General features: G+C 54.7%; 8 protein-coding genes across 8 annotated transcripts; 4 read left to right on the plus strand and 4 right to left on the minus strand.

Annotated features, from left to right (window-relative positions):
* Nucleotides 1-2,539: 2,539 nt before the first annotated feature.
* CABS01_04168 (uncharacterized protein) lies at nucleotides 2,540-3,766 on the minus strand (the record flags this gene model as incomplete). The annotated part of the gene is made up of 4 exons (XM_060537539.1): nucleotides 2,540-2,807; nucleotides 2,922-2,949; nucleotides 3,108-3,246; nucleotides 3,467-3,766. The coding sequence occupies 4 exons, from the start codon at nucleotides 3,764-3,766 to the stop codon at nucleotides 2,540-2,542; spliced, it is 735 nt and encodes a 244-aa protein (XP_060390384.1).
* Nucleotides 3,767-4,573: 807 nt separating this feature from the next.
* CABS01_04169 (uncharacterized protein) lies at nucleotides 4,574-6,529 on the plus strand (the record flags this gene model as incomplete). Its single annotated transcript, XM_060537540.1, has 1 exon — nucleotides 4,574-6,529. One exon carries the CDS (start codon nucleotides 4,574-4,576, stop codon nucleotides 6,527-6,529), a length of 1,956 nt encoding a protein of 651 aa, XP_060390385.1.
* A 2,635-nt stretch (nucleotides 6,530-9,164) lies between these two features.
* Nucleotides 9,165-9,680, minus strand: CABS01_04170 (uncharacterized protein; the record flags this gene model as incomplete). Its single annotated transcript, XM_060537541.1, has 1 exon — nucleotides 9,165-9,680. The coding sequence occupies one exon, from the start codon at nucleotides 9,678-9,680 to the stop codon at nucleotides 9,165-9,167; it is 516 nt and encodes a 171-aa protein (XP_060390386.1).
* A 2,383-nt stretch (nucleotides 9,681-12,063) lies between these two features.
* Nucleotides 12,064-12,492, plus strand: CABS01_04171 (uncharacterized protein; the record flags this gene model as incomplete). The annotated part of the gene is made up of 3 exons (XM_060537542.1): nucleotides 12,064-12,095; nucleotides 12,243-12,305; nucleotides 12,369-12,492. 3 exons carry the CDS (start codon nucleotides 12,064-12,066, stop codon nucleotides 12,490-12,492), a joined length of 219 nt encoding a protein of 72 aa, XP_060390387.1.
* Nucleotides 12,493-13,474: 982 nt separating this feature from the next.
* CABS01_04172 (uncharacterized protein) lies at nucleotides 13,475-14,251 on the plus strand (the record flags this gene model as incomplete). The annotated part of the gene is made up of 2 exons (XM_060537543.1): nucleotides 13,475-13,697; nucleotides 13,842-14,251. The coding sequence occupies 2 exons, from the start codon at nucleotides 13,475-13,477 to the stop codon at nucleotides 14,249-14,251; spliced, it is 633 nt and encodes a 210-aa protein (XP_060390388.1).
* A 131-nt stretch (nucleotides 14,252-14,382) lies between these two features.
* On the minus strand, nucleotides 14,383-15,460 carry CABS01_04173 (uncharacterized protein; the record flags this gene model as incomplete). The annotated part of the gene is made up of 2 exons (XM_060537544.1): nucleotides 14,383-15,346; nucleotides 15,405-15,460. The coding sequence occupies 2 exons, from the start codon at nucleotides 15,458-15,460 to the stop codon at nucleotides 14,383-14,385; spliced, it is 1,020 nt and encodes a 339-aa protein (XP_060390389.1).
* Nucleotides 15,461-17,071: 1,611 nt separating this feature from the next.
* CABS01_04174 (uncharacterized protein) lies at nucleotides 17,072-17,482 on the minus strand (the record flags this gene model as incomplete). The annotated part of the gene is made up of 1 exon (XM_060537545.1): nucleotides 17,072-17,482. The coding sequence occupies one exon, from the start codon at nucleotides 17,480-17,482 to the stop codon at nucleotides 17,072-17,074; it is 411 nt and encodes a 136-aa protein (XP_060390390.1).
* Nucleotides 17,483-20,003: 2,521 nt separating this feature from the next.
* On the plus strand, nucleotides 20,004-22,497 carry CABS01_04175 (5-methyltetrahydropteroyltriglutamate-homocysteine S-methyltransferase; the record flags this gene model as incomplete). Its single annotated transcript, XM_060537546.1, has 3 exons — nucleotides 20,004-20,234; nucleotides 20,314-20,415; nucleotides 20,524-22,497. 3 exons carry the CDS (start codon nucleotides 20,004-20,006, stop codon nucleotides 22,495-22,497), a joined length of 2,307 nt encoding a protein of 768 aa, XP_060390391.1.
* Between the last annotated feature and the right edge of the window lie 1,289 nt (nucleotides 22,498-23,786).

The following is a 23,786-nucleotide window of genomic DNA, read 5'->3' on the forward strand; positions in this document are numbered from 1 at the left end:
GTGCATGCCGCGGTGCACCACCTACTGCACACAGAACTCGGATGAAAGTCAAGATTCTGAGCCGCGGTGAACTTGAATACTGGTGATCAAGGTATATGAGCTCATCTTGTCTTGCCGTAGTGTCTTCGAAAGCCAATGTTCCCAGACATAGGACGAGAGAGAAAACATGGACACTGCATGAAAAGCCCGCCGTTCTTGCAATAACGCACCTCTGCGGATCCCGAAGCGTTCAGCTGCAGCGTCGCAGTAGACTCGCTGATCCCGGGGCGGGCCTCCTGTCATTTCTCCGGCCAGAGATTGGTGGCCCATGGTTTTGAGCTCATGGAGGGTGCAGAGCCCATGATACTCGGCGCACTAGACGAAGCCTTGCTTGCAGTTGACCATGCCCTGCCCATAGGTATGTATGATAAGAGTGTTGGAGAGTATCGACCAGGCCATAGATACCCGTGCTGATACTCTTGCCGCCCCTAAGAACCTTACCTAGACGGGCTCACCGCATCCCAAACCCCATCGTCGTGCAGGGCCAGGCAGGCATTCGCAGCTATCGAACGCGCCATGTTGTGCTTCGATTGGCTCGAGGGCCAAGTGCAGCGATTGCAAGCTTTAGGGGCAGAAGTATAGCAGCACAGTATCCGTACAACAAAACACAACACACAACGCGACGCAGCATACGGTGATGCTATTCGTGTGTTTCGCGCCAGCCGCGGGACTTGTTCGTATCATCCATCAGTGGCCACCCCTACCCAGCATCGTACATGGATTTGGGTACAATAGACTTGGGAGAGAGCCTGTTCCCCAGCCTCTGTTTCTATGCCGGCGCCGTTGTAAGAGCGTGTGCAAGCTGATGTTAGTCTCGGCCAGGATTCGTTTGCCTCAGGTATCTGTAGTCGTCCGTCGTATTGCAGCTTAGACATTGGTGAAAAAGTCATGGAATGAAAAGTCTTTCCCAAGTAGCTCCCAGCTAACGATTGCCCCTGGCACAAAGGATGGGAGTCAGAGCCGACGGCGAAGAGCGACGGAGTACGGAGGAGAGATCCGGCCCCTTATTCATGATTCAGTCAATGGGTCAAGAGTTGGCGGTAGTTGGTGGCCCTTGGAAAGTTGTAATTAGGTAGCATGGAAGTGAGCAAAGCTGGGAACTCTCGTCTGTTCGTGTTCTGTTCCCCGCTCCTCCCGCACAGCCGCTTTCTGCTCGGTGATCCTGGCATCGCATCTTCATGCACTTTGTGGTGCGGCAGGTCCAGACTCTGGGACTTCAGCTGGCAGATTCCCGTTCATGGATGATGGAGCAAGGAAAGACCGATCGGGGGGAGGAACAGACGAGGAGGTGCCTTCTCCTTCCAGGTGGTGGTGGACCAAGAGGCAAGTGCCAACCATAACTGCCAAGAGCACATCGAGCAGGCCCAGCAGATGGTGCCCTGGTGGGTCTGACTGGCCAATGAAAATTCATACATACCAGGCGAGTATCCACTTTAGCGAGTGAGTTGACCCACTCAACGCGAAAAGACGCGTTTAGCCGCGTCTTGAACGCGTCGCTTCCGCACTTCACAAGTTCACATCTGGGCCACCGTCGACCATCGGCCATCGGATGTCTGATTTTTTTCTCCCCTTCCTCTCAGCACTCCAAGTCGTGAAAGTTCCCACAGCTCTCGCACGGATCGCACTCAAATCAGTTTCATCCGTCGTCTCTTTTTTCTTGGAACACTCCACACACTCCTCCCCCCACCCATGCGCCGCCGCTTCTCTCTCTCTCAACTTGGGTTGGACGGACGTCACCGCCCACAATTGTCAATTTGTGATGCCAATGAGTCGCTTCCCGCCCGTCACACTCACCTTGATTTCACCGGCCAAATCCAACGCTTCACCTCGTGCTCACCTACTATCCGTACTCCGTACTCAAACTCCTAATTACCGGCTCAACCAAGGTTGACAGCCCATCTAAGAATATTACTTCAGCAACACGACCAAGCCGTGTGTTCGCTCACTTATCCGACTTTCGTCACGTCTTACACTCTTCTCCGTCATCGGTGCCACATTAGCCAACTGGCACTCTTTTGAGGACGCTTTCTGGTTCATTGGCCATCATCCAGTCTTCATCTTCGACCATCCCCAACACCCGTTATCCACTTTGTGGCTTGCTCAACGCTCAATCGCTGCACTTCGAGGCTCTGTTCGTCCCAAGAACGACACTCCCGGCAGACATTAATCAAGCCTGCTGGCTGCAGACGCAGAAACCAGCCTCCCTTCTTTCCCTGCCCCGGTCGCAGACGACCGAGCGCAAACCGCCGCACAGGCTGTGGCCAGGAGAACCACCATCCGCAAGTTCGCACCAACAAGCACCGCAGACGCAGGGCAAACGCGCCCTACCCAAGACGAGATAGCGAGCACGAAGCTGCTGCACGCACATCCAGCTTCGGCAGCATCGTCTGGTTTCTTGTCTCACTGCCCCACAAACCGAGCGGCCTGATCGTCTCGACCGTCTCTCTGTGAGTCTCTTTGAGGCTTGCCATTGTCTATCCGGACTCCCAATCTGCTTTGTTCATTCGACTGTCGTCTCGTCCGTTGCATCAGCCCGTCTACGATTGAGCCCTACTAGTCGTGGCTTGAGCTTTTCGTTCGCGGCATCTGCTACATCCTCTGCGTCGTCCGACACCCAAGAAAGACCAGTCGTCTCGTTGGTGTTATTGAGTTCTCCGTCACCAAGCATACCTACTACGGTGACCTGCATCGGCTGCTTGTCTTGACCAACCCAATACCTAGTCCGGCGCGCTTCCCAGACTTCACGCGCGGCGTACCTTGCTTTGCAGCTGGCGAACGAACGGATCAACCAACGGGAGCCCGAAGCTATTGCTTTGCTTTGCTTCCATCGCTCCTTTCGGACTCTGCACCCTCGTCGTTCGCTGCTCCATCATTCGCCGTACCTGCACTCCTGTCGTGTCCATCGAATAACTACACCAAACGAACGACACAGTGTATCTGGAGTACATACAACTACTGCAGTCGCCAAACCCCATTTCACACGCCGCCACCCATTTCACTCAAACTTCAAAGTAGCTTCTTCTCCAGGATTCCTTGCGAAGAAGAGAGATCGGGTTTGGACAGTTTACAAGCCACGACTTCAACCGGGCCCAGTCCCAGTGGCAGACGGGGCAGACGATCCTCAGTCTCCTCCTTCAACAAGGCGCTTCCTACCTTGCGCATCTCACCGCACATTGCATCCTTAGGGTCTCTCGGCGCAAAACGAGACTACGCTCACCCTAGACTCCACTCTGCCACATGCGCTGGCGAGCTTCTGGACCTGTCTCGAGCCGCTACTGGTGTGTCCGTCAGTCACAAACGCTCCACTGTCACTCGCCTTGGACGGCTTGACTAGGTTCCCTTGGGTTTAGCCTAGGTGGGGGATTCTAGCGTGCTCAACCGCTGTGCGACTGCAACCCGTGGACCTTGGACGCCCTCCCCCGGTCACCACGCTCTGCTGCTGCACCGACTGCAACTGCAGGACTGCACGGGGGTTCAAGCGAGCAGTGTGTGAAGTTTGGTTCACCTCAACTTTGGCTTGGTGAGGTACTTTTCGGTGTTCGAGGGCCTGTCGACCTTTTTCACTGCAACCCTCAGGCACGAGCACAGGCTCAGGCGCAGGCACAGGTCTCTTCCCATTCGTACCTATCCTGCCAGGACCAGAGGTGTTCTCTGTTCTCCCGCCCTGTCCCGGCTCCTCGAGCAAGGTTCGCGCCACCCGCTCTTTCTTCTCCACCCCGCCCACCATCGCTGGACCTTGCCATACATACCACACCGGTCCGCCTCAGCCCAAGCCTGTCCGAACTTCCTCCTCCCACCTTTCTCTTCAACCACAGTCGTTCCTTTTCGCAAACACCAGCCGTCCTCCGGTGGTGGGGGTTGCGCGCTTTCGATTTTCCCTCGATAAGCCCATACCTAATCACGAGCCATTCACCAGTAAACAAGACGAAGAATTATTACGTCCGTCTGGCTCGTCGCGACGACCTATTTCCTTGACCCTACCTATCTACAGTATTGCGACGACGATTCCCGGACGTCCAGACGATCCATCCACGAATATCATAACACGAGGCGACGCTTGCTACGACATTTACCACGATTACCAAGACAACGTTTTCTTTTTCTCTATTCCGTTCGACCAATGTTTTGACGAGAAAGCGCTGTTGAATCGCACGATCCTCGAATCCAGCCGAGGCCGTCGCATACCTGATTGCAATTGACTGAGCGCTCCATACCAGTTACAGGATCTACATTGGTTGAGCAGTACACGACCTAGGTAGTGTGTTGGACATATTTTGTGTTGCACACTAAATATCGCGCCCATTCTGTGCGACAGCCGTTGAGGTCAATCGAAGCCCTTTGAGGCTCAGGGACGTTACCACGCGCTCAAATACCACTTTGTCTCAAATCTGCCGCCACAAGAACAATCGGAGGACCACGTCGCCTTTGTTCTCGGAGAGACGTTCACCAAACGGCTTAGAAATCGCGAAGCCTACCTGCCGCTAGCATTTTTCCAAGAGGTCGCGACATTCCTCGCCTCCTTAACTCCGCCAACATGAACGCTCAACATTCCGGAGCGGCGACACTGCCCAAAGGCTTTCGTTTCCATGACCCGGATCAGCAAAACCCCAAAACACCGGAGCCTTCCGCTATGGACGAGGAGCTTCAGCCTCCATCGCCGCCGCGTCCGCGATTGAGACTGAAAAGGCGCGTCGCATCCAACTTGAACGCTCCAACGACGCACTTCCTCGCGTCAGTTGCTGCCGCCGACGTTCCGATTCCCAGCATCGAAGAGCCCGAGTCGGCTGGTCCGGACACGCAAACACGATTTTCCAGCATGACGTACCCGGTTATTCACAATCTCAATGACTTGAACGAGCTCGCCTTACATAAACTTCGCGGAAGGCGTTTTTCTCCACCCAAGACGCCAGCACCTGGCGCCGCTCCCTCACTATCCCCTAGACGGTATCCCAACTGGTCCATCGACTCTGCCTTCAGTAGCGGCGAGTCTACCCCGGAGTGCGAGTCCAGCCGGCCATCTACCGCACGGTCCACGCAAACCAGCGCTTCCCTCTTCAGTCGCTTCTCCCTAGCATCAGAAGACCTGCAGTGCATCAGCCCAGAGACTGACGCGTCGGATCACGTCAAACACTCATTCTTCGACGCAGTTGAAGAACCTACCGAACCCTCATCCTCATCCAAACCAAAGGCAAAGAGGAGAAAGGCCCCGTGGACGAAGGCAATGAGTGACCACCTCTGGGCTACCTACCTTACTTATTTACAGGACCCCAAGGTCACGCCGTTCCGTACCGCTAAAAGTGGCGTGCCGCCTCACGGGGTTTGTCTTCGCGTTGCGAGGGAAGCGAAGCGAAGCTGGAGAGGTCCCAAGGGTGGAAGAAAGTCTCTCAACCCCAAGAGCGGAAGCAGCACTCCTACTATCGAGACCTGCACCTTTCTCCAGTGGCCGCACACTTGCGCTTCCACCCGAGCTCACTTGAGAGATTTGTGCAAGCTCAAAGCCGCTTCATCATCGGCCCGCACCAGCAAGTTCCTCGCCAACAGCCCGACACCTTTCGGCAGAACGGCGGCGCGTTTCTGGAATCGAAGATCCACACCGGCCCGGTCCCCGTCCGTCTTCTCAGCTCACGATATGTCCATGTCGCTTACTCTGAGCACTTCAGAAGCCATGCAACCACTGGGTCCTCTGGCGCAACTTACCAAGTCGGAACCCGAACCTCCTGCTCAAGAATCAATGACTGAGCCATTCCCACTATTCCCCATGGAGTTTTCTAAGGTGGATGCTCCTCTCGAAGACCGCCCACGACTGGGGACACCTTTCATGGCCAACAGCTACGGGCCCAGCTCAACTGGTGCGCTGGCTGCTGCTGTCTCTTCAGTACCCCAAAGACAGAACCAAAGTCTTGGCCACAGGCGCACGTTGCAGTCGCCAGCGCGTCTGACCAGAAGTCGATCGAACACGCAAAAGCGAGTTGGACGACCCAGACAAGCATCTCATGAACCGCGCAAGACCAAACGACCTAGTCTTGTTTCCGACCTCTGGACTGAGCCGGTGCCTTCTGAGACCCTACCCAAGACACCGGTTAAACCAGAAGTCGAATTTAGTTCCACGGATAGGAACTCACATGACGACCTTTTTGTACCTCGTACAAGTCTCAGTGGGCTCTTCACAGCTCCAATGCAGATACCTGCATCCAGGCTTCCCAACCTGCCTGACCCTTTTTTGGCGGCGCCAACCGCACCTCCTGCGAGGCTCGGATCACCGTTCCCTGGAACCAAGACTAGCTTTTCTTTCCCGAATCGTTTCACACAGCCAGAAGAGTTTGATCATGACACTATTCGCCCGTTTGCTACGATCCAGCAACAAGCCAGCGGGGATGGTGGCTCTGCTCCTCCTCGTAAGCTGGCTGACCGCTTGGCTTACATTGACGAACGCCTTCGCAACTTTAGACGCCGAGACAGCAACCGCCGCCGGTCTGAATCACCTTTCTAGTGAAACATTTTCTTTGTACATGTTGCTACGCCCGTTACTCTCACGACTTATGAGTCCATGCGAGTTATCTGCTCGATACCCCTGTGGAGATACTCCTGCAAGGACATACCCTTCGACTGGTACATAGACGACAGCACGCTTTGATGATGGCCCCGATATTTCCTTACTTCACTTCTTACGGACACATTTGCTTCACATATCGAGAGGAAGATACCCTTCCTGGCTTGGAGGACTACTTAATGGCCACTTTGCTTGAGATGGTTTGCGATGTGGATGACATCTCCTTTGTCTTTGTTCACAGCTGTCGGTTCTCCGCAGCCCGGCTTCTTATTGACGATGGACATGATGAAACGACATTCGGCAAGGACGTCGGATATTTTATGTACGTATCGACGACCGGGCCTCGTATGGGGTTCCGGGGCGTTGCTTGGGTGAGAAGCTCACCTCGAATATGAGGCATTCAATTGGAACAGAAAAGTAAAAAAAAAAAAAAAAAAAAAAAGCTCGGTGAAGAGGAAGACAAAACAGTCGTTTCTAGACAAATGGATGTGAGGCATTACTCTCTTTCCAAAGTATTGTGCCTGACGTCAGGTGACGCGAGTTCTTACCGAAGCTGCCTTGCTTTGGGGTATCTTTGACTCATGATCTCGAATAGCTTCCCATACGACATGGAGACGTTTTCGAAACTGACCCTATGCGGGGGAGGCGGGGGAAATACAAGATGTCTTGTCCCTCACCTCGAGCCAAGACGCCAGAGGAGTGATGGATTGACGCTACGTGAAGTGGGCGACGCCCCTGGAGTGACTGAAAGCAGCCAGGCATTTTGACGAACGCAATGTTGGATCCGTAAGAAGTCCATTGCGCTGTTTGGCTGTCTGAAGGACTGGAAGGTGGAGATATTCTTGGCCTCTATACCTTGTGATTTGAAGACAGTAGAGAATGAGTTCAGAAGTAGAGGGAGGAGGGAGACAAGCGATGGATGGAATGGTGTCTGTTGCCTTGCAATTTGATGAGGAGGTTTGTTGGTGAGAGGAGACGGACATCATGACTGGCGGGGTGGAAGGATTTTGGCCAAAGTTTCGAGAATGCTTCTCGGGGCCGAATTATCCAGCCGAGATTCACGTGCCGTTCGTGTCTGGGCGGTACCTGGAGCATGCGTGAGTCGGGGAATGTGCGTTCGGATTGAGGTACGGGATATGGTGCGGGTGCTCGGTGATAAGATGCCGATGTTTCGTTTCAAGGGGGGCTTGATGATACATACTGGGCCGATTTCCCAAGGTATCGTGAGAGGCACTCACTCGATTGGAGGATATTTGATATTGGGACGCGAATTGGGGGCTGTACATGAAATTTGATATCGGACTCTTGTGAGATTTCGATGGTCGGTTGAGGAATGCGGATTGAGAAACGGTGTGGTTCTACACGAGGAAGAGGATGGTCATTTGCGTTCCTTCAACGTCGGGAATCGACCATGGCAAATCTTGCAAAGGAGAAGGTGCTTGCTCCACTGCGTCTCGGCCGGGTGTCCCGTGCTGGAATTCCCCAATGGTTCATCGTGAGAGCTGGCCCAGTCCCCTGCGTGCTTTAGGCATGTCCCGGCGTCCCGATGTCCCGGGGAATGTGGAAGGGAAACGAACGCATTCGGATCTCCGGCGACCCTTTGTTTTCCTTGGATACTTTTCAACGAGTCTCTCTTACCTTTGGGGGTTTTCGAGGCTATGCCTTGTAGAAAGCCTGCGTTGGTCGCGGAGAATCTGGTGGCAATCATCTCATCGCCTTCGCTTTCGCATTGGGAAAAAGTAGTGTCTTCCCCTTCCCTCGTGGAGGAAAGTTGTTGGAATGTCGCCAAACTCTGAAAGGGCCGTTCCTATAGCTCCTCCACGTGTTCGGGCTGGCTGCGTGGCTGCCTCCAAAGGCCTCCTCCCCCTTCGTCTCGGTTTGCTTCAATAAGGCCCTTGGTTTCATTTCGTAAAATCCTGAGCTGGAGGGATCTCGTAGGGACGAGGGAGTGCGCTATGGAAATACTCATGTAATGATATCGCTGCTCACTATTAACATGGCCGCAGCCTGTGGCAGATGAAGAATTCGATCCACTACTTTCAGAGGTCGCAAGTGTACCGCGTGGAAAGGAATACACCGCCTGCGCTGACAACGCGGGACCCGAACGATCCGGACCACGCGAGCGCCCCGGCGTCCGAGGCTCGGGTCCCAAATGGTCCTGACGGCCCAAGTACCCTCCGACATTTTGCTACTCCTTTTAAGAGCTCCAAGGTATCTATCTGCAGTGCCCCGCGCGCGCGCGCGTCCAAACACGCCTGTTAAACGTCTACAATGGGAAATGGCGTCGGTGATGGGATTCCTCCCCCTCACATAGGCTTTTAAGCTTCGAGACCGACAGGTCCGCCAGGCTGGCATTGGCAGCTCCGGGGGAACAAGAAGAAACGCACCGTCTTGGGCGCTAGCTCACGCGCACCGGCGACGGACTCGATCCTCGCTCGTGAAATGTGTAAATGAGCGATGGCATGCTTTTCTCAGAGCACGGCTTGCTTCTTTCGGCCCCAGTTGCTTAAGTTGTGTTTGCTCGATCTGTCCGTTTGGTCACTTGGCCGCCACGATCAAGTCAAGGGTGTGATTATTACGTGCTGCCTGGTCTTGAGAGATGGTCAGAGAGCGCGCTAGAGCTCTTCCTCTTTCCCCAGACTTTGCATTGGCACACGATGTCGAGATCTGCAGAGCTTTTAGTGTCATGGTTTGATGTACCTAGCCAACTAGCCGCACGCGTGAGACTAACTGAGAGCTGCATGATTTCTACTCTTCTTGCTAAATTCTGACAGGGCAGGTCGCTGCATTGCTTATCGGATCCCCAAAGATGCTTTCGTCGGGCGGGTTTACATGCTGTCTGTCTCTCTCGATCGGTGCCAGCGTCACAATGTCCCGGCCGCAGCGAAACGGATCTCTTGCAAGAGACTGCGCCGCTTCTCCAAATCACACTTTCCATGCTCAAGTCCTTTTCTTGACTCCACTCCCCGGATGCCACCGGAGAGGCCCAGCAACGTTGTCCCCCAAGTGGTACGCCCGGCTTTGGTGCTGCTGACGGCGGCGGCGTGGACCACACGAGGAGGCAGAGGATTGGGGAACGGAAGACGGACATATCGGCCGGTGAATAGGTATGCAGTGCGTTCATACCGGCAACAATGGACTTTGTCTCTCTTCCGATCCACTGTTGCTACCTGACGGATCTCCCTGGGTTTGGATCGAGTCGCGGCTCGGCGCAGCAGTCGGGCGAAGAGAAAGATGTCATTGACGTTCCGAGACTATGTTCCGTCGCGCATCTGTCTGGCCTGTCTGCTACTTGCTCTTCCTTCATCCAATCCAAAGACTCGCATTATCCCAGGCCTACTCCGGAATGGAAGAGTTGCGCTTGAAAACAGGACGTTAGGCTGGCGGGGCTTGCATTCCGAACCACTCAGGCGCAAACGCTCCGTAGCACTTGCGCATGCGCTGGTTCCATAGAATGCTGGCCGATGAGGTAACCTAGCCTCCAAGATATCCCGTCGTAAACATCGCGGTGTCAAACATTCTTGCACCCAAAATCTCACGACCTTTTGGACACAGCACCCAATTCTCAAGAATACCCGCCTTCAAACGAGGGGCATAATTGGGACATGGGCCGGAAGAGAGACGGGCGGCTTCAGGTCCAGGGAATACGAAAATAAAATGATCTCCGTGCTATTTTAGCTCGTGGAGTTCCACAACTCTCTCTGCCTGTCCACTCTGACATGGAATGAAGGAATCCGCCATCCCGCGTACACTACCCTAACTCCAAGGGCTAAAGAAGTGAAGAAGAAAGATCGTCCCTACGTACTTTCGCACGCTATGCTCGTATTTACCACTGAGAAATGCCCACCGTCTAACCCCATAAGGCCAACGAAAAGCTCATTTCCCAATACCCCAAAAAGGCCTCCCACAAAGTTGGGGAAGACCTCTTTCTACGGATGGATACTAGGGCCTTTTCAGCTAGGTAAGGGGACTCTGCGTTTGCAAGCGAACCAGCGTCCGTTCAGATCCAGGCAATCTCGCAGAATAAGGTGAATGCAGACGGCACGCGACGTAAGTTCCCAACTTGGGCGGTCCTATCTTCGTCCGGACGGAAAGCCTCTGCGCCGGCGGAGGACGATGGGGGATGAGAGAGGAGAGACGCGAAGGGCCCGGCGGGGTCAATGTACGCAGACGGCAGACGGGGACAGGGGACTAGCGCAAGCGCATCTTCTCCGTTCGTCAAAGTGCTTACTGCGTGAGGAGCCGACTGATCTGCGAGACGTTGCGATGCGTCTTCCAGTCTTTGATAATTCGATTGACTCTGTGAAACTTCCCCCGATGAATTTGGAAATGATTCATGCATCAACACGTCTGTAGCCCTTGTCGAGTGCTTAAGAGGACGGGCTCACCCAAGATCCCCGACCCCAGGAGGATGGGAAGACGTGTGGGTTCATCCAACCCACAGCTCGGGTCTGTCGCGTGCGCGCAACCCGGCGCGCGCGTGTAAGTGCGCCGTCCGCGCATTCAAGCCAGAACCCTGCGCTGACAGCCACCCAGTCCCGAGGGAAACACAAAAAGAGAAACGAACGTAGGGGCAGGGAGGACGGGTAGGATCCGTCATGACGGTATTGACCCGGCGAAAGCCAAGACTCTCTCTCCCCGAGAAAAGATATCCCACGAGCTACCCTAATTTGGCACCTTAACTCAAATTCAGGCTCTGCCCTTGTCTGCACGCGTCGAAGCTGGGATTAGGGGCTGATGGGGCCCTGGAGCTTTCGCTGCGCAAAAGGAACAAGAAGACGATTTTCTTGGCTCGGAATGGTTCCAGGGCTGAGCCTCTCTCTCTGTCTTCCTAATTCCTGTGTTCCTCTCGTGCTGCTTTCTCCTTCGATCGTCAGTCAGCCTAGCTTCTTGGTCATCCCTTGCCTGATAATGTAGCATTCATCCGGGGGTGATTCAAGGTACCCATGAATGCACCACCGCATCCGTCGACAGATTTATCTCTTCCGGTACCACGACCAATATGTATTCAAGTTCCTGTATCGAATACAAAGTCGTCCAATGTCTGTCAGAGACATTTCATAGTCCCACCGGTGTAAAACCAAAACCAAAACCAAACCAAACACTGGCAGTAATACCACGAACCTTCCACGAACTTGACACAACCCGTGGTCCGAACGAGAGCCAAAAACCTTGTCCTAAACAGGAAATCGAGAACAAGAAACTGGAAACGGCCAGCACCGAGCAAGCTTGGGTGTGAATCCGAAGAAACCACTCTATCCGTACAGCTCCAATCCCGGCAGGTAACAATCGCGGGCTAATACCTAGGTAGTACCTCTCGATCCAAAGGTCTGCCTTACACCGCACTAAAACAAAAAGTGTCGTCTGCCTAAAAAGCTGTGCACCCGCGCCTCTCCGTCCCCCGACTCCCCCGGGCACCCCCTTGCTCGCCGGGCCTTAACATTCTGACATTGTACCGCAATAAGGTCAGTCCAATGTCACTTTTTTCCCCTTGGCTCTTCGCCCCGTGCCCCCCCCCCCCCCCCCCCCCCCCCCCCCCCCCCCCCCCCCCCCCCCCCCCCCCCCCCGCCCCCCCCCCCCCTTCGCCCCTCGTCCCCAAAAGGGATCCTCCTTCCCTTTTTTTCCCTCCCTCCCCCCCCCCCCCCCCCCCCCCCCCCCCCCCCCCCTTTGGCACGAACCGAACCACGCCTCGTTCGTTTCTTTCCTACTTAGGTAAGGGATATCGAACACACATGTTCCGGGAACGGGGGGGGATTCACTAGGTATTCAGTAACCCCATCATCATCTGCATCATCGCCCCTTACGTACCTTACAGAAAGAAAATAAGAAAGGAGGGGGGGTCATCGGGGGGAAGGGAGGGGGGAAAACTGCAAGGGATGCTGATGACGGACGGTGGAACCTGAGCTTGCGCCTGGGAGGTACGGGAACCAATACAGGGGATACACAGCAAAGGAGACAGACATGCGGACACAAGAGACAGAAACACAATCGAAAGCAAAGTCGCTAAAACTTCGCTCTATCAGCGTCAGCGCCGTCGCGGGGGAAAGCACCAAAACGCAAACCAAAGAGAAGCCCAAAGCGGCGCCAGAACCGGGTGTCACAAGCCCGCTCGGGAATGGGGGGGGGGAAGAGAAACGTATAATACCTCGCTAACTTAGACACTTTTAAACACCGTAGAGTCCAGTGTGTACGGAGTACTTCGTACCTCAGAGGTCTGATGACCCGGACAAGCAGAAAAACAAGAGCGAGACCAAGCTTTTTTTTTGCAACCAAAGGGTTCTGAGCAGCACCAAAAAGCTTCCCTTTCTAACTAACCCCTGTACCACACCACCACCACCACCACCACCAAGAACGCCCGGCTGCCTACATGGTACCTAACCCAGATCAGAGCACAAAAGTCAAAGTCGGGATCGGGTACGTCCAGAGTATAATATCGTGTCGGACCGCACCACCCGTTCCCCTCCTTCCCCTTCCTCCCGCCCTCTTGAACCTGAATCTCGGCTTTATTCTTATTCCTTCTCGTCATCCTATTGAACTGCTCTTGTGCTCCCTTCCATAACACGACATAACGACGACGACGGTTGTGTTTCCACTGGTGCTCGGATAGTGTGTGCTCGACTTACATCCCACCTCCACGGATGACCTGGACCCCTTCCTCAAATCACCGCCGATCATCCAAGTGACACACTCTCACCTACTCGATACACCGGTTTAACTTTCTATTACCGGCTCGTCGGAAACAGTCACAGCTTAAAATAGGGAATCGAGAGAAAGAAAAAAGTCCAGCAAAAAAGACATCTAGTGTCTTCTTTTTATTTGGAAAAAAGTAATCCAGGATATTCATCCCCCCCTACTGGGTAGTTGAATATGTACATTCAAAAAAATATGGCTCGTCCCAGCATCATCGTCTCCATGCTCGTCCTCTCGCTCTCCGGAACCGCGTTCGGCAGAGCTAGCTTCTTCGGCAAACAGCAACAGCACGACGCAATGACGGATTGCGCGCGCGTCGATGCCCCGACCTCCTTGACCTGGCTTTTGCAAGATCAACCCTTCGAACAGGAGGATCCGTCCGCCTTTTTCTACGTCAACCAAGATATTGACGCGTCAGGTAGGACTCCTTCTTTTTTTGGTGCTTTTTTGAAATTTCTTGTCTTTTTTGGGTTGGCAACTATGCCTCTCTGGTGTATAGTTTCCCTGACAAAGGAGATTCTGAATGAATGAATGAATGTACTCAGACGGTTCTCTTTTATAGGAAACAAGGCGAACAGAGTCGCACAACTCGTCACCTTTGGCGGCGTCCAGGGACAACAGGAATCGACAGAGTGCCGCCTCCTCTTCACCATGCCCGAGGACTCGGAGAGCTGGGAGCTGATCCAGCGCGAGGGCGCCACCACGATGCGCGTCTTCCGCGTCCCCAGCTACGAAGGGGACGATTCCGTACGACAGAAGCAGAATCTTCTGGGCACCGTCCTGGTCAAGCCTGGAACGCAGTCCATCGACCTCGGCCAGTGCGACGGCAGCGGTAGTTTCGTTTTCGAGCTTGCCGACGCGGGACGCAGTCGCGTCGCTTTCCGCCAGGCATCGAAGCCGAAAGACGGCTTCGGTGTCTTCATGGCTCATGGATGCCCGGTCCCTAGAAGGACCGAGTCCGAGGACTTGTGAAGAGGAAGAGGTGATTTCGAATGACGAGTTGAAGAATTAGAATTTTGGTGTGTGTCTTTGATGAGTTTGGTTTTCCGCCGAACTAGACGGGCACCCTCCACCCGTGGAGGTTGGCGATGTTCACGGTCCCTCTAAAACACCTGCGCGGTGTAAGGCATCCGTTCTCGGCGGAAAGGTGGTTGTGGTATCCGCATGTCGCGACGGGAATGGCCACGGCTTGGTTCTGGGGCGACCTCCATCACCAACGGCACAAGTAGAAAGTTATCCAGCTCCCTGCTGGCCGTGGTGTGAGGACATCTACGCTCGCCGACGGCAGCCCGATGGCTGTGGAACGAACATTGCCTGAAACCGAACTGGCGCTCTTCGTTACGAAGCTTATTAGCCGGGATGCGCAGTTGAGGGTTCTTGATGCGTGTGTCCAGCTTGCTCGACTTCATCTTGCGCAGGTGCGAGGTGAACTCGGTTGCGAAGTCGGGGAAGCGCTCAAACATTTCCTGAAACCTTTCGAGCCCGCCATCGTCCTTCACCATCGACGACGAACCTCCAGCAACGGACCAGGCCACCATCGCTACGGTCCACCTCCGAATTCGCATCGAAGACTCGGCATCGCACTGGCCGTAAACGTATTGGACGAAGCGAGGTGTGACATCCCAGTCGCAGCGGAGGTAGATGTCTTGCAAGGCATCAATCGCAAGGTCTTGCAGGTGATGCAGATCGAGCCGAGCAGCGAAGATGTGAAGGCGAACCAGAGCCCAGTGAAGTCGTTGGCACGGTACGCCAGGGGCATCACTGACGAGAGTGATCATCTCGTCGAGGTGTCTGCGGAAGCCGTCTCTTTGATGCAGCCATACTACGAACAGCTCGAACATGGAGGCGGATTCGTTGGGAAGGCGGATAGTCGACTTTTGTTGCGGTAACCATACCGGCACTGGTGTCTGGTTCGGCGTCACCTTGACGCCGGCTGGTGTAGCGTCCAGCTGATCCTCGAAGAAAGGGGCAGCGTTGCTGAGCTTCTGCTTGTTGATACGGAACTCCTTCATCTTCTCGCCTCGACCGACGAATACGCGCGCTAGGTTATCATCTTCGTGTGATGATCTGTGAAAGAGAAGATTAGATCAGGTTGAGGGACATTGACGTATTGCAGGAGACGTACACATTAGACGCTGATGGTCTGTGGAAGATGCCCTGTGGTCTAGTCATGGGTGCCATTGTGAAGATAGTGTTCCAGCACTTGGTATAAGAGCCAGCTCTGGATGAGAAAGTAAAGTAGATGAAAGTACTAAAAAAAGTTGAAGAATCCAGAAAACCCAGAGCACACGAATAATGAAAGGCCGTTGACTTCGTTTGTTACTTTCACTCTCCCAGAGAGCTTGAGAAGAGAAAAGAGAGAGCACACCAGAACTAGTCCTAGATGGATCTGAGGACGCTCTTCATTATCAATTGCTCCAAGTCTGGATGCAACTTTGGCAGGGTAGAGGCGCCGCAGATATGGGGAACTACACGGTCACACACGAGCTTCCCTAACACCATGGCCCCTGTGTCGTCTGCCAAGTGCAGTGTATGAATAAGCTTATACGTGATAATCGATGTTAAGCCAGTTTCAGAAAGGAGGGTATAAGGGTGTGGCTGGCTTGGTGCTCAGCCGGGGCTTTGCTGGGGCTTGTCGGGAGTTGCTGGGACTCTTGCTGCATCCTCAGCTTAACAGAACGCTGATATGGGGCAGCGATTCACGTCAAAGACGAGATGATGCTGCTTGGGATGGTAGGGGTGTTGGTTTCAAACGTCATTGTCAAACGCACTGAGTGCATTGGTGTGGGAGTCGTGCCGCGCGAAGTGCTCCCTCAACTGCCTCAGGCGACAGGGTTGTTGGCTGTGTTCTCGTGGGACACGGCTGGAGCGGAAGCTTGGGGCATCTTAGCCGTGGCTGATATAGGACCGGGGTGCGGTGCTTGGATGCAGTTCTTGACGTTCCCGCCGAGCCCTGTCATGAACTGTCTCGTCTGTGCAGGCGATCTCCTGCTCCCACCTGGCTCGGAGTTGCAATCAAAGGTTTGGCGAGATTTTTTTTTGGTAAGCCAAGGTGCTCGATAATCTCTCAATCTATCCTGAGACAGTGCAACGATGGTTTCTTGATCTCCTATTTTTGGTGGCGTCGTCCTTTTTCTATATACACGGCAAAAAAAGGCAGTTCAACTGATGCCTTGGGATGAGCGTCTTGTGTCGGATGAAAACATGAGGCGTCTTGAATCGTCGTTTCCTTGTCAGTTGTGGCCAGTAAACAAGCTAGACAAGCCCACAAGAAGGATCATGTTTCGGTGCCACCCACTATCCCGGACTGTCGCGCGGGGAATACTCGCTCTGGCAGGCTCATCGCGATTGCTTAAACCTGTTGAACTCGGCTAGTGATCATGGCTGAAGGCATCGCCAGCCAGCGTCATTGCGAAGGGGGACACTTCAATGCTCTAAAGCACTAGCTCTTGTAGCTGGCATTGACGGCATTCCAAGCCCGAGGAATCAAAAGATGACTGCGCCGCCGCGTTGTTGCATTCCAAGACCCAAGTGTCCGTCTGATGCTGCTTGGATCGTCGAGGCAGTGCAACGCGGGCGGGAAAATCCTGCTGCTCATGGAGGAGAAAGACGGGATGCTAAGGTCCGGGCACCTATATCGCTACCATGGGACGTTTGGTTTCAGTCGTGGAGTTGAGAGTCTGGAAGAGGTTATGGAAAAAGTGAAGGCCCGTATAATACGAGGTGCAGAGTCGGAGACTTGAAACTGGGTCTCGGCCGGATTCGACGCTAGGCGACCCGCGAAAAAAGAGTCTAAAAAGTCTCCTTGAGCCCGCTGCCCTTGGTAAGGGGGCCAAGGAGGCTTGCTTGGTCGAGCACAGGGCATATTGTGGCCGGGCCGGGCGGCAGCGTTGGAGGCGGTGCCCATTGAAAAGCCCGGTCATTCTCAACCTGCAATATCGGCGCGTGCTGGCTCCGATGTACGGGTATGGAGAGGTGGGGTTGGCGGTAGGGGTTTGAGAACTCGAGATTCGAGAATGAGACCCCGACCCGTAACAAGAGGAAGAACCGGGAGCCAGGGTTGTTTGCTGGGAAGGTTTTGCGCGGATTTTTCTGCGTGCTCCATGCTTCCAGTCTCCTACTCCAGTGTGCTCCAACCTGCTCCAGTGAAAAGAGTCTACTGTGTAGAGGCAGGCCGTAGACCCCGTTGGCAGTCGGTGCCATTCGTGCCAGTCACCCAGAGGTCCCAGGCTGACTGTCGGGATCCTGGATCTTTTTTTGCCGCCGATCACGCCATTGCGGACTGCCCCAGAATCGAAAAATGCGTTTATGGCGGCCGTGTGAAGGCCCCACGCCGCTCTGATGTTAGCGGATGAGCAGTGTTGGTGATCACGAAAGAGTCGACGTCGGAAGCTTCAACTGCTTCCACGACTATCAAGCGAGCGACATGACTGTTGGTCCAGACTGGCATAGTCTGTCTTGAATCTTGGTGCATCGAGGGAGGCCATTATAAGAAGCGGTGACGAGTGGCGGCTGATTCACTATTGGCTACCGTTGTCGAGGAAAAAGAAACAATGAGAGAGCTAGAACGGCTTCGAGGCGGTCTCGACGTTTGACCTGCAATTGCCGTCATGGCCTCAGTTGAAGGAGGAAAGGCTCGTCCAATCGAGGGAGACAGTTGACGCGTGAGAGTGAGACATTGATTGACAGAAGCAGACGACTCAGGAATGCAACCTGCATCAGTTTCTCAACAGAGCAAGACAAGGTGACAACTCAGCGCAGCTAGTGAAGCCGCGAGAGTCAAGAAGGGGTCGTCAACAACGGTGAGGATGCCCATGGAATCCGAGGCGGAGGTTCCTGAAGCGCGCAGAGCTCAACACGCTTGAGTAAGGTCACCCTAGCACGTCTCCGACAAGCAGCTTCAAGCAAGGGGAAGAAAAAAAGGTGCGGCGGCTCCAGTAAGGCGGTGGATTGAGCGAATGAAAAGAGAAGCTAGCGACAGAAATGGGACCAGGCAAGCTCGAGTGGATTACTTTCGTACCTGAGGCAAAGCGTCGAGCGCGCACGTGCCGCGGGCAGCATCGAGCACGATAAGCCCAAGGCGTTACTTGTAAGGTAAGAAGATGAGAAAACGTTCTTTCCCTCAGGCTCGAATTCCTATACGTACCTACGAATATTCTCAACTTCTCACGACAGATAGGCAGGCACGCAGGCTGGAGGTGCATTCCCCGACTTCCCACACCGCCCTTCCATATCGAGGCAGGTCCCCTGCGTTCCTGCCGCACTCAAGTAGGATTCAGCCAATAGGGAAACGTCTGCCCCTCCTTCTTGAGTTTCCTTTGCTCGCAGGTTCCCGTCTGTTGTTTTGACTTTGGGTTGCTACCTATTCTCACATTTGCCAAACTTGTCATGTACATGGACAATCTCAAGTTGCCTTTTGCCCTGCCCTAAAGCGCCTACCTTACCTTAGGCAATGTTGGAGTTGTCGTGTCATGCATCAACAGGCACGTACAGCCAGTAGTCTCAGATTCTAGACCATTCGGGCCATTATCCTCAGGCACACCGACGCAGTGGGTGAACAAGCGAGGGAGGCACGGCACGTCAGCTTGCAAAATGGAAGGCAGAAGAAGATGATAATCATTCAACGCAACGCAAAGTGACGGTGACAACTCGGGTCCATCTTACTGTGTACGTTGCCTCTCAGGTGTGGAACTGAGGGGCACTAACAGAGAACAATGGGTGGCTCGTGTGTTTCCGCCGGGAACTCCCAGTTAAAAACGATAGCTACTGATAGCTCACGGTAGGGTAGTGACATTGTTCAATTGTTGTACCCCGCCATCAGCAGCCCAGAAATGTTTCTTGCTTGGGTGGATGCGTCCAAAGACCTTTCCCCAATCGAGTCTCCAGCTTCACGCCACGCTGCATTCTCAGGGCGTGTCAGAGGGCAGTATCTCAAGGGCAATCTGCGACAACCCCTCCTTCCCTTCCAAAACCACCCCACCTTAACGCTAAGGGACCATGGTGGGAAAAGAATTCTCGCCTCATTTTTTTTTCTTTCCTGGGCAAGCACCAGGCATACGCAATGGAGGGGTAGGTAGGAACGGCCATGATACCACCATTGACCGTACTAGGAAGAGGAGGGAGGAGCTTAGGAACTTAGGAAGGAAGGAAATCGAGGGAGAGGCATAAGCAGAAAATTCGTAAACCAAGCAGATAGAGACAAAATCACCGGGTCAATGGCTGGTCGTAGGGTATCCGTAGTGTACCTTATGTCTCCGTAAGGTCTCCGTATGGTGGGAAAAGGGAAATGGGAAATCCCAAAGGGAACCAAAGGGAAACAGAAGATCCAAAGCCGACTTCGCTCTCAATTGACTGGACCCGGGACCCGTCACCCCAGCCACTGAGCTTCCATTGCTGTGCTGTTGCTCCCCTCCTCATCTTCCGCCGTACCTTCGCACGCAATTGCCCAATTCACCGACCGACTCGGCCACCTACCTGGTAGAGTTTTTTTTTTTTTTTTTTCTTTCTCACCCTCCTCGCCTGTCCGTCCGACTACTTCTATTAACCCCTCCTCCGCCTTCTTCCCATCCGTTTCACTCTTCCCTTCTTCCTCCTCCCCTCCTCAACCGACCTGTCTTCCAAATTCTTTCCTCCTTACCTTGCTTCTTGTCGGCGAGGTAATTTTACACAACGCACATTTCAGTCACATTTGAATACTTTGCACAGACAAGCAACAGCATTCAAGATGGTTCAGTCATCGGTCCTTGGTTTCCCCCGCATGGGTGTGAACCGTGACCTCAAGAAGGCCAACGAGGCCTACTGGGGCGGCAAGCTCTCCCGCGATGAGCTCCTCGCTGAGGGCAAGAGACTTCGTCTTGCTCACTGGCAGATCCAGAAGGATGCCGGTGTCGACATCATCCCCAGCAACGACTTTGCTCACTACGACCACGTCCTCGACCACATTCAGCTCTTCAACGTACGTGACTCACGTCCCCCCCCCCCCTCTCCATCCATGACCAATATCACATAGAATCACAAGCTTACGAAACAAACAGGCTGTCCCTCCCCGTTATGCCGAGACCAAGCTCGAGCCCATTGACGAGTACTTCGCCATGGGCCGTGGCCACCAGAAGGATGGCATCGACGTTCCCTCTCTGGTAAGCCCCGCCCCCGCCCCCGCTCAAACAATTGAGCTGTTGGCAAAAACCGACACAGAAAAAAAATCCAAAAAAGCTTGGACCATGTGCTAATGGGTCCATCAACAGGAAATGGTCAAGTGGTTTGACTCCAACTACCACTACGTTAAGCCTACCCTTCAGGATGGCCAGACCTTCAAGCTCGCTTCCGACCCCAAGCCCGTTCGCGAGTTCAACGAGGCCAAGGCCGCTGGCATCACCACCCGCCCCGTCCTTCTCGGACCCGTCTCCTTCCTCCACCTCGGCAAGCCCGACCGTGGCCAGTCCGTTGACCCCATCTCCCTCCTCGACAAGCTCGTCCCCGTCTACGTCGAGCTCCTGAAGCAGCTCAAGGCTGCCGGTGCCGAGACCGTTCAGATTGACGAGCCCATTCTGGTCTACGACCTTCCCCAGAAGTCCAAGGACGCCTTCAAGCCCGCCTACGAGCAGCTTGTCGGTGCTGGCCTCCCCAACCTTGTTCTGGCCACCTACTTCGGTGACATCGTCCACAACTTCGATGTTCTCCCCGCCATCAGCAACGTCTACGGTCTCCACGTCGACCTTGTCCGCAACCCTGAGCAGCTCAGCCCCGTTCTCGAGAAGCTCGGCCCCAAGCAGATCTTCTCTGCCGGTGTTGTCGACGGCCGTAACATCTGGAAGACCAACTTCCAGCGTGCCATTGACACCGTCAAGCAGGCCATCGCCAAGGTCGGCGAGGACCGTGTCATCGTCTCCACCTCCAGCTCCCTCCTCCACACCCCCCACACTCTTGCCTCCGAGAAGAAGCTCCCCGAGGAGGTCTACCGCTGGTTCTCCTTCGCCTCCGAGAAGGCCTCCGAGGTTGCCACCATTGCCAAGGCCATCACCGATGCTGCCTCTGTCCAGGCCAAGCTCGATGAGAACGCCAAGGACATCCAGTCCCGCGCCACCTCTGCCCGCACCAACGACCCCAACGTCAAGAAGCGCCAGTCTGAGGTCACTGAGGCCATGCACAACCGCAAGTCTGAGTTCCCTACCCGTATTGAGGCTCAGCGTAAGCACCTGAAGCTTCCCCTCTTCCCCACCACCACCATCGGCTCCTTCCCCCAGACCAAGGAGATCCGTATCCAGCGCAACAAGTTCACCAAGGGCGAGATCACTGCCCAGGAGTACGAGAAGTTCATCGAGAAGGAGATTGAGGAGACCATCAAGATCCAGAACGAGCTTGACCTGGACGTCCTCGTCCACGGTGAGCCCGAGCGTAACGACATGGTTCAGTACTTCGGTGAGCGCATGGACGGTTACGTCTTCACCACCCACGCCTGGGTTCAGTCTTACGGCTCTCGCTGCGTCCGTCCCCCCATCGTTGTCGGTGATATCTCTCGCCGCAACAACGAGCCCATGACCGTCAAGGAGTCCAAGTACGCCGCCGCCAACTCTGCTCGCCCCATGAAGGGCATGCTTACTGGCCCCATCACCTGCTTGCGCTGGTCTTTCCCCCGTGACGACGTTCACCAGTCCGTCCAGGCCCAGCAGCTTGCTCTGGCCCTCCGCGACGAGGTCGTCGACCTTGAGGCCGCTGGCATCTACGTCATCCAGGTCGATGAGCCCGCCCTCCGTGAGGGTCTCCCCCTCCGCACCGGCTCCGAGCGTGAGGCTTACCTCAAGTGGGCCGTCGACTCCTTCAAGCTGTCGACCGCCGGTGTTGAGGACTCCACCCAGATCCACTCCCACTTCTGCTACTCCGAGTTCCAGGACTTCTTCCACGCCATTGCCGCGCTGGATGCCGATGTCCTGTCCATCGAGAACAGCAAGTCTGACGCCAAGCTCCTCCGTGTCTTCGAGGACAAGGCCTACCCCCGCCACATCGGACCTGGTGTCTACGACATCCACTCCCCCCGTGTTCCCTCAGAGGAGGAGATCAAGACCCGCATCGAGGAGATGCTTAACAACGGTCTTCGCCCTGAGCAGCTCTGGATCAACCCCGACTGCGGTCTGAAGACCCGCCAGTGGGCTGAGACCAAGGCCGCCCTGGTCAACATGGTCAACGCTGCCAAGTACTTCCGCCAGAAGTACTCCAACTAAGTTTGGGCAGTTGATGCGGTGTACATGAGTGTGATTTAGGTGTTGGGTGGGATCGATAAGTCTTTTCAACAGACAATGACGTGGCAATACCCGCGGGGATGACCGGAAAAACAGGGGAAGGTTACGGGCAAATTCAACATAGGCGTTCTTTTTTCAACACATCTCCACGGCGTTTTGCAAGCGGGTTTGGGACTCAGGGAAAAGTAAGGAATTCAACAGATACCGCTTTCAGGGATGGGTCCTGAACGGATATAGACTCAAAGAGCCCCTTAACGGGCCATGGTCTAATGTAGTATGTTCATGAATACATGAAATTGCAAGGTTCAAACACTTAGTCTCGTCGCAACGCACTCTCGTATTTAGTGATTGAGTAAGACAGCAGAAGGAATGTGGTACAATTGAAGCCATTCCAACGGATGAACACTGTGCTACCGAGTTTGGGGTCGTTGACCGGTTGGTGGGTGACATGAGCAAGGGACGTCGGTTTTACCTACAGGCATAAGCATTCGGATGCGACCTGGGGTGCCGTACTCGGTCGCATGTCCTAGTCAATAGTGACACTTTGCAAAGTTGAAACCCCCGCTGCCGGGTGAGCTAGTCTTTGCAGAAGGCTTCGAGAAAGAAACGGCGCTTCATTAATCAGAAACTCGGTTCGCAACTTGGCGAGGACCGGTAAAGGGAGAGGAATAGAGGGGTAGGTAGGTTGGACCATTGGGGTGGTGTTGGACGGCTGCCGATTCGGTGCCACGGAGAGGAAGGCGGGGGGGGGGGGGGGGGGAAGGGGGGAATGCCGCCCCGGGGGGGGGCCCCCCCCCAAGGGGCCTTTTTAATATAAAACTTTTCCCCGTCAAAGGGGGTGGGGGGGGGGGGGGGGGGGGGGGGGGGGGGGGGGGGGGGGGGGGGGGGGGGGGGGGGGGGGGGGGGGGGGGGGGGGCAAGTCGGAATGACGCCACTCGGGGTGGACCCACTCCGAACAGAGGCCGTTTTCAATTCAAACTTATTCCCGTTCAACAGGAAGGAGCGAGGTAAGGACCTGCAGAGTGCAACAGGACTGACGCATGGCATTCTGCAATTACTCAGCAAGCATGAGATGGCTTCATTGAGGAAAGAGCAATCTACCTACTAAATTTCAATCGCCGTTCAGAAGGTGGGCTTTAGGGCGTCTTGATAGGGCGTTTCGTCGGATAAGGTAGGAAGCACCGCAGGCTTTGAGATGGACGCACTTTAGACCGCGCTGATAAATCGACTTTGTTGCTAAACGTGTTGCTTCGATAGACACCCCCACTGTC

This window comes from Colletotrichum abscissum (genome assembly GCF_030869225.1).
Source record: "Colletotrichum abscissum strain IMI 504890 chromosome Unknown Scaffold_8.1, whole genome shotgun sequence".
NCBI classification, from domain to species: Eukaryota; Fungi; Ascomycota; class Sordariomycetes; order Glomerellales; family Glomerellaceae; genus Colletotrichum; species Colletotrichum abscissum.